We start from the raw sequence: 15,270 nt of genomic DNA on the forward strand, positions 1-15,270 counted from the left end.
GTGACGTTAAATTGTCTGTGTGTGTGTGTAGATCACAGGTACCAGTGGTTATGGTGTGACGTTAAATTGTCTGTGTGTGTGTGTAGATCACAGGTACCAGTGGTTATGATGTGACGTTAAATTGTCTGTGTGTGTGTGTAGATCACAGGTACCAGTGGTTATGATGTGACGTTGTTGAATTTTCTGCCTGTGTGTGTAGATCACAGGGTCCTGATGCGACTATCCTGGTCAGTGGCAGTGACCAACCCTTTGGACAACTCAACCTGCCCCAATTGCTGCATGTCGCCAAGCAAATCGCCTCTGGGATGGTGTACCTGGCATCACTGCACTTTGTGCACCGAGACTTAGCCACCAGGAACTGTCTGGTCGATGAGAGCATGGTGGTGAAGATTGGAGATTTTGGCATGTCCAGGGATATCTACAGCACCGATTACTACAGGGTGAGTTATCCAACGACGGCAGCACCAAATCCTTTGCCGTTTTACATTTGTACTCGGCAAAGTGAGGGATGTTATTGTTGGGGAACAGATCACAAGTTCAGCCCCTCTACACTGTCCCCTCAAATACTCCCAGGGCAGGTACAGCACAGGTTAGATACAGAGTAAAGCTCCCTCTACACTGTACCGTCAAACACTCCCAGGGCAGGTACAGTATGGCTTAGATACAGAGTAAAGCTCCCTCTACACTGTCCCATCAAACACTCCCAGGGCAGGTACAGCACGGGTTAGATACAGAGTAAAGCTCCCTCTACACTGTCCCATCAAACACTCCCAGGGCAGGTACAGCACGGGAAAGATACAGAGTAAAGCTCCCTCTACACTGTACCGTCAAACACTCCCAGGGCAGGTACAGTATGGCTTAGATACAGAGTAAAGCTCCCTCTACACTGTCCCATCAAACACTCCCAGGGCAGGTACAGCACGGGTTAGATACAGAGTAAAGCTCCCTCTACACTGTCCCATCAAACACTCCCAGGGCAGGTACAGCACGGGAAAGATACAGAGTAAAGCTCCCTCTAAACTGTACCGTCAAACACTCCCAGGGCAGGTACAGTATGGCTTAGATACAGAGTAAAGCTCCCTCTACACTGTCCCATCAAACACTCCCAGGGCAGGTACAGCACGGGTTAGATACAGAGTAAAGCTCCCTCTACACTGTCCCATCAAACACTCCCAGGGCAGGTACAGCACGGGCTAGATACAGAGTAAAGCTCCCTCTACACTGTCCCATCAAACACTCCCAGGGCAGGTACAGGGTTAGATACAGAGTAAAGCTCCCTCTACACTGTCCCATCAAACACTCCCAGGGCAGGTACAGCACGGGTTAGATACAGAGTAAAGCTCCCTCTACACTGTCCCATCAAACACTCCCAGGGCAGGTACAGCACGGGCTAGATACAGAGTAAAGCTCCCTCTACACTGTCCCATCAAACACTCCCAGGGCAGGTACAGGGTTAGATACAGAGTAAAGCTCCCTCTACACTGTCCCATCAAACACTCCCAGGGCAGGTACAGCACGGGTTAGATACAGAGTAAAGCTCCCTCTACACTGTCCCATCAAACACTCCCAGGGCAGGTACAGCACGGGCTAGATACAGAGTAAAGCTCCCTCTACACTGTCCCATCAAACACTCCCAGGGCAGGTACAGCACGGGCTAGATACAGAGTAAAGCTCCCTCTACACTGTACCGTCAAACACTCCCAGGGCAGGTACAGTATGGCTTAGATACAGAGTAAAGCTCCCTCTACACTGTCCCATCAAACACTCCCAGGGCAGGTACAGCACGGGTTAGATACAGAGTAAAGCTCCCTCTACACTGTCCCATCAAACACTCCCAGGGCAGGTACAGCACGGGAAAGATACAGAGTAAAGCTCCCTCTACACTGTACCGTCAAACACTCCCAGGGCAGGTACAGTATGGCTTAGATACAGAGTAAAGCTCCCTCTACACTGTCCCATCAAACACTCCCAGGGCAGGTACAGCACGGGTTAGATACAGAGTAAAGCTCCCTCTACACTGTCCCATCAAACACTCCCAGGGCAGGTACAGCACGGGAAAGATACAGAGTAAAGCTCCCTCTACACTGTACCGTCAAACACTCCCAGGGCAGGTACAGTATGGCTTAGATACAGAGTAAAGCTCCCTCTACACTGTCCCATCAAACACTCCCAGGGCAGGTACAGCACGGGTTAGATACAGAGTAAAGCTCCCTCTACACTGTCCCATCAAACACTCCCAGGGCAGGTACAGCACGGGAAAGATACAGAGTAAAGCTCCCTCTAAACTGTACCGTCAAACACTCCCAGGGCAGGTACAGTATGGCTTAGATACAGAGTAAAGCTCCCTCTACACTGTCCCATCAAACACTCCCAGGGCAGGTACAGCACGGGTTAGATACAGAGTAAAGCTCCCTCTACACTGTCCCATCAAACACTCCCAGGGCAGGTACAGCACGGGCTAGATACAGAGTAAAGCTCCCTCTACACTGTCCCATCAAACACTCCCAGGGCAGGTACAGGGTTAGATACAGAGTAAAGCTCCCTCTACACTGTCCCATCAAACACTCCCAGGGCAGGTACAGCACGGGTTAGATACAGAGTAAAGCTCCCTCTACACTGTCCCATCAAACACTCCCAGGGCAGGTACAGCACGGGCTAGATACAGAGTAAAGCTCCCTCTACACTGTCCCATCAAACACTCCCAGGGCAGGTACAGGGTTAGATACAGAGTAAAGCTCCCTCTACACTGTCCCATCAAACACTCCCAGGGCAGGTACAGCACGGGTTAGATACAGAGTAAAGCTCCCTCTACACTGTCCCATCAAACACTCCCAGGGCAGGTACAGCACGGGCTAGATACAGAGTAAAGCTCCCTCTACACTGTCCCATCAAACACTCCCAGGGCAGGTACAGCACGGGCTAGATACAGAGTAAAGCTCCCTCTACACTGTCCCATCAAACACTCCCAGGGCAGGTACAGGGTTAGATACAGAGTAAAGCTCCCTCTACACTGTCCCATCAAACACTCCCAGGGCAGGTACAGCACGGGTTAGATACAGATTGTCACAGCTCAGAAGGAGGCCAATCGGCCCATCATGCCAGTGCTGGCTCTCTGAATGTACCTTCCACACGCTGCCTTTTCCCCATCTTCACATCACAAAGTACAGTGGAAAAAAGATCAACTGGAAGTTTGAAATGTCAAGACCTTTTGGTCAAACACCAGCCCCAGACAGTGGGCTGCTCGTAAGGTGGTAACAGACCCGACGCTGCCACCAATTTACCTCAGAGTTCGGCAGGGAAAGTCTCTGTTTGCCGTTATTGATTGTGTTCCAGGCAAGTGGTGGGGCCTGTCGTGCTCGTGGTCTTCGTTCCTGGAGCTACTCCTCGGGGTTGAATCTGACTGTGGCCCGATTCTCGTTCAGGCTTTTAATAGTGACCTTTCTGTGACCCCCCCCCCCTCCCAGCTTCCTGACAGGAAGGGACGTCACTGCCCCTTACCCATCGCTGAACTCCCAGCCAGCAGTGACTTTTGTTCTTCCCCAGTACATCTCTTGAAGGGGCCCCTAGAAGTTGGATCACACTGTGCCCATCTTACAGGCATAAAACGGGTGATTAGGGGTCCAACATGGCGAGCATCATGCACTCATTCAACTCCACCCGCCATTTTGGCACAGGCACCTCCATAGTGTCAGAAAATCGAGGCTCCCTCTGCAAGATTCGATTGCACGTGATTGCAATATGTGGCGGGAATTCTACGATCAGGTTTCTCAGGCCCTCGGCAGCCAAACCTGTCGCCCTTAAAGGGACCGCTGGAGTCTGCCGCCGGAAACGTACGCTTGGAACCATTTTACTTACCTTTTTGTGGAGCTGGGAGGAGGAGTAGGGAGGGCCCATTCCGGCTCCAAGTTAAATTCGAGGACCTCCGCCGACCACCAATCACTCCCCGCCCCCCCCCTTCCCTTCCGGACTCTGGTCGCGACCTCGGCCAATCTTGTCCCCCCCCCCCCACCCCCCTCTCCCCGGGGCCAGTGGGTGTCAACAGACTCTCCACATGTGGAGGCCGTCGCAGCAATTAGGGACGGGCAATAAATGCCGGCCTCGCCAGCGACGCCCACATCCCGTGAACGAATAAAAAAAAAAAAAAGCCCAGCCTGATCCGGTGGGGAGGAAGCGATTACCTCGTTTATAACACAGGGGTTTACGACCTAGTTACGTGTGAGGGGTGACCCTACGCGCCTGTGCGGTTGGCGGAGAAGCCGTGCGTCGGAGGCAACAACAGCAACAACAACAACAACAAATTGCATTCATATAGCGACTTTGACGTAGTAAAATGTCCCAAGGCGCTTCACAGGAGCGATTATCAAACAAAATTTCGCACTGAGCCAGATAAGGAGACATTAGGACAGGTGACCAAAAGCTCGGTCAAAGAGGGAGGTTTTAAGGAGCGTCTTAAAGGAGGAGAGAGAGGCGGAGAGGTTTAGGGAGGGAATTCCAGAGCTCAGGGCCGAGGCAGCTGAAGGCACGGCCGCCAATGGTGAAACGATTAAAATCAGGGACGCACAAGAGGCCAGAGCTGGAGAAGCCCAGAGATCTTTTGTGGGGCTGGAGGAGGTTACAGAGATAGGGAGGGGGAGCGAGGGCCATGGAGGGATTTGAAAACAAGGATGAGAATCTTAAAATCGAGGCGTAACCCCATCCCCCCGTCCTCCGACATGCGTTGACGCATCCCCCACCTCGATAAGCGCAAACTTCAAAAATTGCTGGTTTTCAGACGTTAAAATATTAATTTGGAATAACCGATCGATTTGAGATGAATGGCTCAAGAGGGACTAAATCATAATTTAATTTTAGTTGGAGGTGCCGTCTTTCAGATGCGACGTTAAACCAAGGCCCCCGTCTGCCCCTCTCAGGTGTAAAAGATCCCATGGCCACTATTGGAAGAAGAGCGGGGGAGTTCTCCCTCGGTGTCCTGGGCTCAATATTTATCCCTCAACCAACTAAAAAACAGATTATCTGGCCATTATCACATTGCTGTTTGTGGGATCTTGCTGTGCGTAAATTGGCTGCCTACATTACAACAGTGACTACACTTCGAAAAGTACTTCATTGGCTGTAAAGCGCTTTGGGACGTCCTGAGGTGGTGAAAGGCGCGATAGAAATGCAAGCTGTTTCTTTTTCTTTCTTTGATGTTTGTGCACCTCCTGCCAGGTCGGAGGCCGAACCATGCTGCCGATTCGCTGGATGCCCCCGGAGAGTATCATGTACCGGAAATTCACCACGGAGAGCGACATCTGGAGCTTCGGCGTGGTGCTATGGGAAATCTTCACCTACGGCAAGCAGCCCTGGTACCAGCTGTCCAACAACGAGGTTAGGGGCCTCTCTCACCCATCAAAAGGGTTGTCCGCGCGCTGGGGTGGGACAGGAGCAGCAGGTCGGGACGTCCGAGGGGAGGGACTGAGTGCACGGACGGTGAGGTAAGGGGACGGTAAACCGTGGCGGAACTGACGCCCTCAGGCACCAAGCTGCCCGTGACTTTTCCGTCCCAACGGGTCGGGCAGGGGGGAGGCCTGGGACGGACCGGGACCCGGAGAGGGTGGGGAGAACAATGGGTTCGTACCGTGCCCAGCTTCCTGCGCCAGGCAGGGCTCGAGGGACGAGAGATTGTCGCTTAAGAGTTTCTAACCAAGGGTTTCTTTTTTAGGCGCAGGTAACGTGTAAAGATGTAAATGCAGGACAGAGACCACCTGAATCAGGCTGTGGGCCGTCCCGCAGTCCTGGTAAACCTCCCTCCTCCAATATCACCAAATAAAACCCTGTCAAACTGCAGTTAGTGGGATCTTGCTGTGCAGAAAATGGTTGCCAAATTTGCCTACATTACGACAGTCATTGCACTTCCAGAAGCACTGGGACATTTCTGAGAAATTGAATAAGATGTTGCATAAGTATCAGTCTTTCTTACTCTCTTTCCTTTTCTCCCTCTCTTTCTCTTGCTCTTCCTTGTGTTTCTTTTCTTTTTTTCTCTTTTTCTCCATCTTTTTCTCTCCCTCCTCTCTCTATCTCTTTCTTTTCCCTTCTCACTTTTTTTTCTTTTTCTCTCTTTCTCTCTCGGTCGCCCTGTCTCTCTCTCTCTCTCTTTCTGTCTTGCTCTTTCTCATGCTCCCCTCTCTTTCCTTTCTCTCTCATTCTCTCTCCTTTCTCTGTCGTTCCTTTCTCTCTTTCTTCCTTTCCCTTTTTCCTCCTTCCCTCCCTCCTGCGCTGGTACTGAAACTGCTTTGACTCAGCAACGGTGGTTCAGCCTGCACTCACTCTCCTTTGCTCACAGCTACCAGCTCCTCTGCCGATCCTCATCGAACTCACACGCTCCAACTGTGCGAATAGATGTGGCAGCATGAGCTGAATGGAGCAGTTACTGAACCATCCTGAAATAAATCAGCACTGAAACCTGACCTAGTAACGGTCTGGGCAGCCCAGAGACAGGAGCTCAGTTAATGTTCCGAGGCTCTCATGTTCCATTTACCGAGTGGAATTCTGTGCTTCCCTCTTTAATTTACTTGATTTTTACAGCGCTTATTTAGTGAGGGATAATCACACTGGAGCAGGGGACCTCTCTGCTAGCCATTAATGAGAGGCAGTGGATTGCAATGAGAAGCCGATAGCGCCATCAGCCTGGCCCTAGTTGCCTTGATCGGCAGCCCATGCACCAGCTTAAACACCCACTCTCTCCACCACCGGTGCACTGTGGCTGCAGTGTGTACCATCCACAGGATGCACTGCGGCAACTCGCCAAGACTTCTTCGACAGCACCTCCCAAACCTCTACCACCTAAAAGGACAAGGGCAGCAGGTACATGGGAACAACACCACCTGCACGTTCCCATCCAAGTCACACATCATCCTGACTTGGAAATATATCGGCCGTTCGTTCATCGTCGCTGGGTCAAAATCCTGGAACTCCCTTCCTAACAGCACTGTGGGAGAACCTTCACCACACGGACTGCAGCGGTTCAAGAAGGCGGCTCACCACCACCTTCTCAAGGGCAATTAGGGATGGGCAATAAATGCCGGCCTTGTCAACAACATTCACATCCCCAGAGTGAATATAAAAATTAAGTACAGATGTAGATAGTGGGCGGATATCACAAGATTTCAAATCATTTCACAAATCGTCAAACACCAAAACAAGTGCCAGGAGATTACCAGCAACCTAGCTAGTAAATGCACCCCCCCCTCCACCTCCCGGTGTGGCATTGATCCCATACAGACCAATCGGGCCCCCGATCTGGGCCGAGTTAGCTGATTGAGGTGTTACATCTCACCTCAGTAGTCACTGGGCTAGAGAGGGGAAAAGTCAGCCGGGATTCCTCCTCCCGATCACTGCCACTAAACCCTGCAGGACAATGTGCGTGTGGACGTCAAGTGGAGACAGGGTCATGCTCGGCTGTGATGCACACTGTGATTGAATAGTCCAATTACAGTTAGGAAATGACAATTGGGCAGTTTCTATAACAGCAGTTTTATGCCCGGGCAGCAAATTGAATCGCTCCATCTCACTGTCTGGGCTCACACATGAGAAATGGTTCCTTGGGTAAGGCAACAGAGTGCGGCTGATGCATGTGTTGGATAGTTGGGTCTCCAGCGCATTGGGCACTGGTTATGCCAACCCATTGGGTATCTGGGTCTCCAACACATTGGCCACTAGTTGTGCCAATCCATTGGGTATTAGTTATGCCAACCCATTGAGTATTTGGGTCTCCAACTCATTGGGTACTAGTTATGCCAACCCATTGGGTATCTGGATTTCCAACTCATTGGGTACTAGTTATGCCAACCCATTGGGTATTTGGGTCTCAGCTGACAGCTGTAGGATGGCCACTTGGGTGGGGTGCAGAGGGCAGCCAGTGCCTGTGTAACCCATTCCCCAGGAGCAGAAAAAATATGGATTAAAAAAACAATGAGTTGTAGAGGCCACCTTTAATCGCTGACATTGTCCCCCACAGGCCATTGAGTGCATCACACAGGGTCGCGAACTGGAATGCCCAAGGACCTGTCCCAGAGAAGTATACGACATCATGCAAGGCTGCTGGCAGAGAGAGCCGCAGCAGCGACTGACCATCAAGGAAATCCACAGCAGGCTCCAGCGCTTGGTGAAGTCCCCTCCAGTCTACCTCGATGTGTTGCAGTAGTATCCTTGATGGGGGACAACTGTGTCCCAGAGGAAAGAGACACATTGAGCTGCCTTGTACGGTGAGATCCTGGATGGACATTGCTCGGGACAGTTTGGGCAGACTTTCAAGAGAATTTTACAATCTTTCTCCTCTTTCATTGTAATTAGTACCAAGTCCTGTTTATAAGTATGTTTAATATATGCACCACTAACAGGTTTCCCAATTATTATTATTCAGTTCTATTGGATCAATGTTTAATGCTTCTTCCCCCATAATATTTTGAGCACTGTCTTCGGCAAAGAAACCAAAGAAATGGACCAACCTCTCATTCAGGCAGAGGAACGTTACCAGCTGTTTTTCATCATCTAGACGGTAAACGTATGAATTGGGCACTGTTCTTTGCTCCTGTTGCATGCACTGATTCAATTAAAGTATCTTCCTGCTGTCAGGAGAGTCATCGTGTATCCCTCTGTGACTCCAAACCACCTGGTGTCTGGTTCATTGAGTAGCTAGGCATAGGCTCACAACTAGATATTTAATTCTTCAAGTTGCTGCATATCTGGATCTCCAACCCATCGGGTATCTGGGTATCCAGCCCATCAGGTATCTGGGTCTCCAGCCCATCGTGTATCTGGGTCTCCAACCCATCGGGTATCTGGATCTCCAACCCATCAGGTATCTGGGTCTCCAACCTATCGGGTATCTGGGTCTCCAACCCATCGGGTATCTGGATCTCCAACCCATCAGGTTTCTGGGTCTCCAACCCATCGGGTATCTGGATCTCCAACCCATCAGGTATCTGGGTCTCCAGCCCATCGGGTATCTGGGTCTCCAACCCATCGGGTATCTGGATCTCCAACCCATCAGGTATCTGGGTCTCCAACCCATCGGGTATCTGGGTCTCCAACCCATCGGGTATCTGGATCTCCAACCCATCGGGTATCTGGGTCTCCAACCCATCGGGTATCTGGGTCTCCAACCCATCGGGTATCTGGGTCTCCAACCAATCGGGTATCTGGGTCACAAACCCGTCGGGTATCTGGGTCTCCAGCCCATCGGGTATCTGGGTCTCAAACCCATTGGGTATCTGAATCTCCAACCTATCGGGTACCTGGGTCGCCAGACTGTCGGGTACCTGGGTCTCCAGCCCATCGGGTAGCGGAGTCGCCAGCCCATCAGGCATTTGGGTCTAGACTCATTGGGTGTTTGGGTCTATACTCAATGAGTGTTTGGGTCTAGATTCACTGGGTGTTTGGGTCTTGAATCACTGGGTGTTTGGGTCTAGATTCATTGGGTGTTTGGGTCTATACTCAATGAGTGTTTGGGTCTAGATTCACTGGGTGTTTGGGTCTAGATTCACTGGGTGTATGGGTCTAGATTCATTGGGTGTATGGGTCTAGATTCACTGGGTGTTTGGGTCTAGATTCATTGGGTGTTTGGGTCTAGATTCACTGGGTGTTTGGGTCTAGATTCACTGGGTGTTTGGGTCTAGATTCATTGGGTGTTTGGGTCTAGATTCACTGGGTGTTTGGGTCTTGATTCACTGGGTGTATGGGTCTAGATTCACTGGGTGTTTGGGTCTAGATTCACTGGGTGTTTGGGTCTAGATTCATTGGGTGTTTGGGTCTAGATTCACTGGGTGTTTGGGTCTTGATTCACTGGGTGTATGGGTCTAGATTCACTGGGTGTTTGGGTCTAGATTCACTGGGTGTTTCAGTCTAGATTCATTGGGTGTTTGGGTCTAGATTCACTGGGTGTTTGGGTCTAGATTCATTGGGTGTTTGGGTCTAGATTCACTGGGTGTTTGGGTCTAGATTCACTGGGTGTTTGGATCTAGACTCACTTGGTGTTTGGGTCTAGATTTACTGGGAGTTTGGGTCTAGACTCACTTGGTGTTTGGATCTAGACTCACTGGGTGTATGCGTCTAGACTCACTGGGAGTTTGGGTCTAGATTCACTGGGTGTTAGGGTCTAGACTCACTGGGTGTTTGGGTCTAGATTCACTGGGTGTTTGGGTCTAGACTCACTGGGTGTTTGGGTCTAGATTCACTGGGTGTTTGGGTCCAGATTCACTGGGTGTTTGGGTCTGGACACACTGGATGTTTGGGTCTAGATTCACTGGGTGTTTGGGTCTAGACTCACTGGGTGTTTGGGTCTAGATTCACTGGGTGTTTGGGTCTAGATTCACTGGGTGTTTGGGTCTAGTCTCACTGGGTGTTTGGGTCTAGATTCACTGGATGTTTGGGTCTAGATTCACTGGGTGTTGGGTCTAAATTCACTGGGTGTTTGGGTCTAGATTCACTGGGTGTTTGGGGCTAGACTCACTGGGTGTTGGGTCTCGACTCACTGGGTGTTTGGGGCTAGACTCACTGGGTGTTTGGGTCTAGATTCACTGGGTGTTTGGGTCTAGATTCACTGGGAGTTTGGGTCTAGACTCACTGGGTGTTTGGGTCTAGATTCACTGGGTGTTTGGGTCTAGATTCACTGGGTATTTGGGTCTAGATTCACTGGGTGTTTGGGTCTAGATTCACTGGGTGTTTGGGTCTAGTCTCACTGGGTGTTTGGGTCTAGACTCACTGGGTGTTTGGGTCTGGACTCACTGGATGTTTGGGTCTCGATTCACTGGGTGTTTGGATCTAGATTCATTGGGTGTTGGGTCTAGATTCACTGGGAGTTTGGGTCTAGACTCACTGGGAGTTTGGGTCTAAGCTCACTGGGTGTTTGGGTCTAGAATCACTGGGAGTTTGGGTCTAGACTCACTGGGTGTTTGGGTCTAGACTCACTGGGAGTTTGGGTCTAGATTCACTGGGTGTTTGGGTCTAGACTCACTGGGAGTTTGGGTCTAGACTCACTGGGAGTTTGGGTCTGGACTCACTGGGTGTTTGGGTCTAGACTCACTGGGTGTTTGGGTCTAGACTCACTTGGTGTTTTGGCCTGGACTCACTGGATGTTTGGGTCTAGATTCACTGGGTGTTGGGTCTAGACTCACTGGGAGTTTGGGTCTAGATTCACTGGGTGTTTGGGTCTAGACTCACTGGGAGTTTGGGTCTAGATTCACTGGGTGTTTTGGCCTGGACTCACTGGATGTTTGGGTCTAGATTCACTGGGTGTTTGGATCTAGATTCACTGGGTGTTGGGTCTAGACTCACTGGGAGTTTGGGTCTAGACTCACTGGGTGTTTTGGCCTGGACTCACTGGATGTTTGGGTCTAGATTCACTGGGTGTTTGGATCTAGATTCACTGGGTGTTGGGTCTAGATTCACTGTGAGTTTGGGTCTAGACTCACTGGGTGTTTGTGTCTAGAATCACTGGGAGTTTGGGTCTAAGCTCACTGATAGAGGAAGGGTAAGGCACTGCAGGACAGCTGTCGCCTGTGGAAGCCGTGACCCCAGTGAGAGTCGGTGCATTTTGTGGGGAGGGAACTGGACGAGGGAAACAAATAATGAAACAGTGAACTGGGTTTGCCTTAAACCTCTCACTTCTCCCCTCGATCGATGTAACTCCCATTAATTCCACGGATAAGTGGAGTGCTGGGGTCCCTCTGGGAGGCTGTAATGGACTCTCAGACCCAGTAATTAACATACATTTCAGGCCTCTCCCACTGTGAGACAGGCAGGAATTCGCTTTCAATCGGACTCTCTTGTGCCGTTGTGACACATGAAGCTTTCCCGGGTCAAGAGGTGGCCGCAGGATCTCTGCCTCAGCCAGGGACGGTGCAGTTACCACTCTGCGTGGGTCTAACCAGTCTGTGCAACATTAACGTGTCTGTATAAAGCACTGACTGCTCGGTTAGATCGGAACGAAGAGAACTTAGCAGGGCAGGTCGATACGGCTGTTAAAGAAATCATGTGGGATCCTGGGCTTTGAGCACAAAAGCAAGGAAGTTGCTGGGGACGCAGGAACAGAGAGACCTGGGGGTGTACGTAGACAGATCTTTGAAGGTGGCAGGACAAGTTGAGAAGGCTGTTAAAAAGCATACAGGATCCTTGGCTTTATAAATAGAGGCACAGAGTACAAAAGCAAGGGAGTTATAGTAAACCTTTATAAATCACTGGTGAGGCCTCAGCTGGAGTATTGTGTCCAATTCTGGGCACCGCACTTTAGGAAGGACGACAAGGCCTTGGAGAGGGTGCAGAGGAGATTTACCAGAACGGTACCAGGGATGAGGGACTTCAGTTATGTGGAGAGACTGGAGAAGCTGGGATTGTTCTCCTTCGAGCAGAGAAGGTTAAGGGGAGATTTAATAGAGGTGTTCAAAACTATGAAGCTTTGAGAGAGTAAATAGAGAGAAACTGTTTCCAGTGGTGGGAGGGTTGTTAACCAGACAACACAGATTTAAGGTAATTGGCAAAAGAACCAGACGGGAGCTGAGGAGAATTTTTTTTACGCAGCGAGTTGTTCTGATCTGGAATGCGCTGCCTGAAAGGGCGGTGGGAGCAGATTCAATAATAACTTTCAAAAGGGAATTGGAAAAGGAAAAAATTTGCAGGGCTATGGGGGAAGAGCAAGGGGAGTGGGACTGATTGGATAGCTCTTTCAAAGAGCCGGCACAGGCACAATGGGCTGAATGGCCTCCTTCTGTGCTGTCTGAAGAGGAGTGTTGTCTGTCGATCTTCGAGCCGGTCGATTCCCTCAGGAGCCAAACCTCTCACTTTAATCAGTTTTAATCCACGGGGGGAGGTCGGGGGGTGGGTTGGAGAGTCACTAGGAGACTGTGCTCGCGGCCTGAGCATCACCAGGGGGTTCCCCCAAGGTCCAGGCTGCCTTGGGTGTGAGAGCATGAGGTGTGGCACGAGGGCAGGCTCTCCTCTGCCCTTGAGGAATCCTTTCCACCTCCCACCCCCCCCAGCTAAAGGATTCTTTGCACCTTGTCCTGCTGTAGTTAATCGAGCTCTTTCTGAATGTGAGTTGATGCAGTCTAATTCAACACAGAGGCGCTATGTGGGAGAGGGGGGGGGCGAGAGAGAGAGAGAGACCGAGTAGGGGAGAGGGGGGAGAGACAGAGAGAGACTGAGTGTGGAGAGAGGGGAGAGTCAGGGAGAGACCGAGTGGGGGAGAGGGGGGAGTCAGGGAGAGACCGAGTGGGGGAGAGGGGAGAGTCAGGGAGAGACCGAGTAGGGGAGAGGAGAGAGAGACAGAGAGAGACTGAGTGTGGAGAGAGGGGAGAGTCAGGGAGAGACCGAGTGGGGGAGAGGGGAGAGTCAGGGAGAGACCGAGTAGGGGAGAGGAGAGAGAGACAGAGAGAGACTGAGTGTGGAGAGAGGGGAGAGTCAGGGAGAGACCGAGTGTAGAGGAGAGGGGGGCGTGAGAGAGAGAGACCATGTGGGGGAGAGGGGAGAGTCAGGGAGAGACCGAGTGGGGGAGAGGGGGGAGTCAGGGAGAGACCGAGTAGGGGAGAGGAGAGAGAGACAGAGAGAGACTGAGTGTGGAGAGAGGGGAGAGTCAGGGAGAGACCGAGTGGGGGAGAGGGGAGAGTCAGGGAGAGACCGAGTAGGGGAGAGGAGAGAGAGACAGAGAGAGACTGAGTGTGGAGAGAGGGGAGAGTCAGGGAGAGACCGAGTGGGGGAGAGGAGAGAGAGACAGAGAGAGACTGAGTGTGGAGAGAGGGGAGAGTCAGGGAGAGACCGAGTGGGGGAGAGGAGAGAGAGACAGAGAGAGACTGAGTGTGGAGGAGAGGGGGGCGTGAGAGAGAGAGACCATGTGGGGGAGAGGGGAGAGTCAGGGAGAGACCGTGTGGGGGAGAGGGGAGAGTCAGGGAGAGACCGAGTAGGGGAGAGGAGAGAGAGACAGAGAGAGACTGAGTGTGGAGAGAGGGGAGAGTCAGGGAGAGACCGAGTGGGGGAGAGGGGAGAGTCAGGGAGAGACCGAGTAGGGGAGAGGAGAGAGAGACAGAGAGAGACTGAGTGTGGAGAGAGGGGAGAGTCAGGGAGAGACCGAGTGGGGGAGAGGAGAGAGAGACAGAGAGAGACTGAGTGTGGAGAGAGGGGAGAGTCAGGGAGAGACCGAGTGGGGGAGAGGGGAGAGTCAGGGAGAGACCGTGTGGGGGAGAGGGGAGAGTCAGGGAGAGACCAAGTGGGGGAGAGGAGAGAGAGACAGAGAGAGACTGAGTGTGGAGAGAGGGGAGAGTCAGGGAGAGACCGAGTGGGGGAGAGGGGGGAGTCAGGGAGAGACCGAGTGGGGGAGAGGGGAGAGTCAGGGAGAGACCGAGTAGGGGAGAGGAGAGAGAGACAGAGAGAGACTGAGTGTGGAGAGAGGGGAGAGTCAGGGAGAGACCGAGTGTAGAGGAGAGGGGGGCGTGAGAGAGAGAGACCATGTGGGGGAGAGGGGAGAGTCAGGGAGAGACCGAGTGGGGGAGAGGGGGGAGTCAGGGAGAGACTGAGTGTAGGGGAGAGGGGGCGTGAGAGAGACCGTGTGGGGGAGAGGGGAGAGTCAGGGAGAGACCGAGTGGGGGAGAGGGGGGCGTGAGAGAGAGAGACCATGTGGGGGAGAGGGGAGAGAGAGAGAGAGACTGAGTGTGGGGAGAGGGGAGAGTCAGGGAGAGACCGAGTGGGGGAGAGGAGAGAGAGACAGAGAGAGACCGACTGTGGAGAGAGAGTGGAGGAGAGGGGAGACCTAGAGAGACCGAGTGTGGGGAGAGGGGAGAGTCAGAGAGAGACCGAGTGTGGAGAGAGGGGAGAGAGAGAGAGTGGAGGAGAGGGGAGACCTAGAGAGACCGAGTGTGGGGAGAGAGAGAGAGACAGGGAGAGACTGAGTGTGGGGAGAGGGGAGAGAGAGAGAGTGGAGGAGAGGGGAGACCTAGAGAGACCGAGTGTGGAGAGAGGAGAGAGACAGGGAGAGACTGAGTGTGGAGAGAGGGGAGAGAGGGGAGACCTAGAGAGGCCGAGTGTGGAGAGAGGAGAGAGACAGGGAGAGACCGACTGTGGAGAGAGAGAGACCGAGTGTGGAGAGAGAGGAGAGAGAGAGAGTGGAGGAGAGGGGAGACCTAGAGAGACCGAGTGTGGAGAGAGAGAGAGACAGGGAGAGACTGAGTGTGGGGAGAGGGGAGAGACAGAGAGAGACCGAGTGTGGAGAGAGGGGAGACCTAGAGAGACCGAGTGTGGGGAGAG

At 52.2% G+C, this 15,270-nt stretch overlaps 1 protein-coding gene across 1 annotated transcript in view; it reads left to right on the forward strand.

The window, feature by feature from the left end:
• LOC137307492 (high affinity nerve growth factor receptor-like) overlaps positions 1–8,604 on the forward strand; it is a 28,472-nt gene extending 19,868 nt beyond the window's left edge. Inside the window, exons 11-13 of the mRNA XM_067976834.1 lie at positions 200–440; positions 5,209–5,367; positions 7,997–8,604. Coding sequence (XP_067832935.1) covers positions 200–440; positions 5,209–5,367; positions 7,997–8,182 — 586 coding nt within the window. The 3' untranslated portion in view covers positions 8,183–8,604. The remainder of the gene's footprint in view (positions 1–199; positions 441–5,208; positions 5,368–7,996) is intronic.
• Positions 8,605–15,270: the final 6,666 nt, after the last annotated feature.

The sequence above is a fragment of the Heptranchias perlo genome, unplaced genomic scaffold (genome assembly GCF_035084215.1).
Source record: "Heptranchias perlo isolate sHepPer1 unplaced genomic scaffold, sHepPer1.hap1 HAP1_SCAFFOLD_1011, whole genome shotgun sequence".
Classification (NCBI taxonomy): domain Eukaryota; kingdom Metazoa; phylum Chordata; class Chondrichthyes; order Hexanchiformes; family Hexanchidae; genus Heptranchias; species Heptranchias perlo.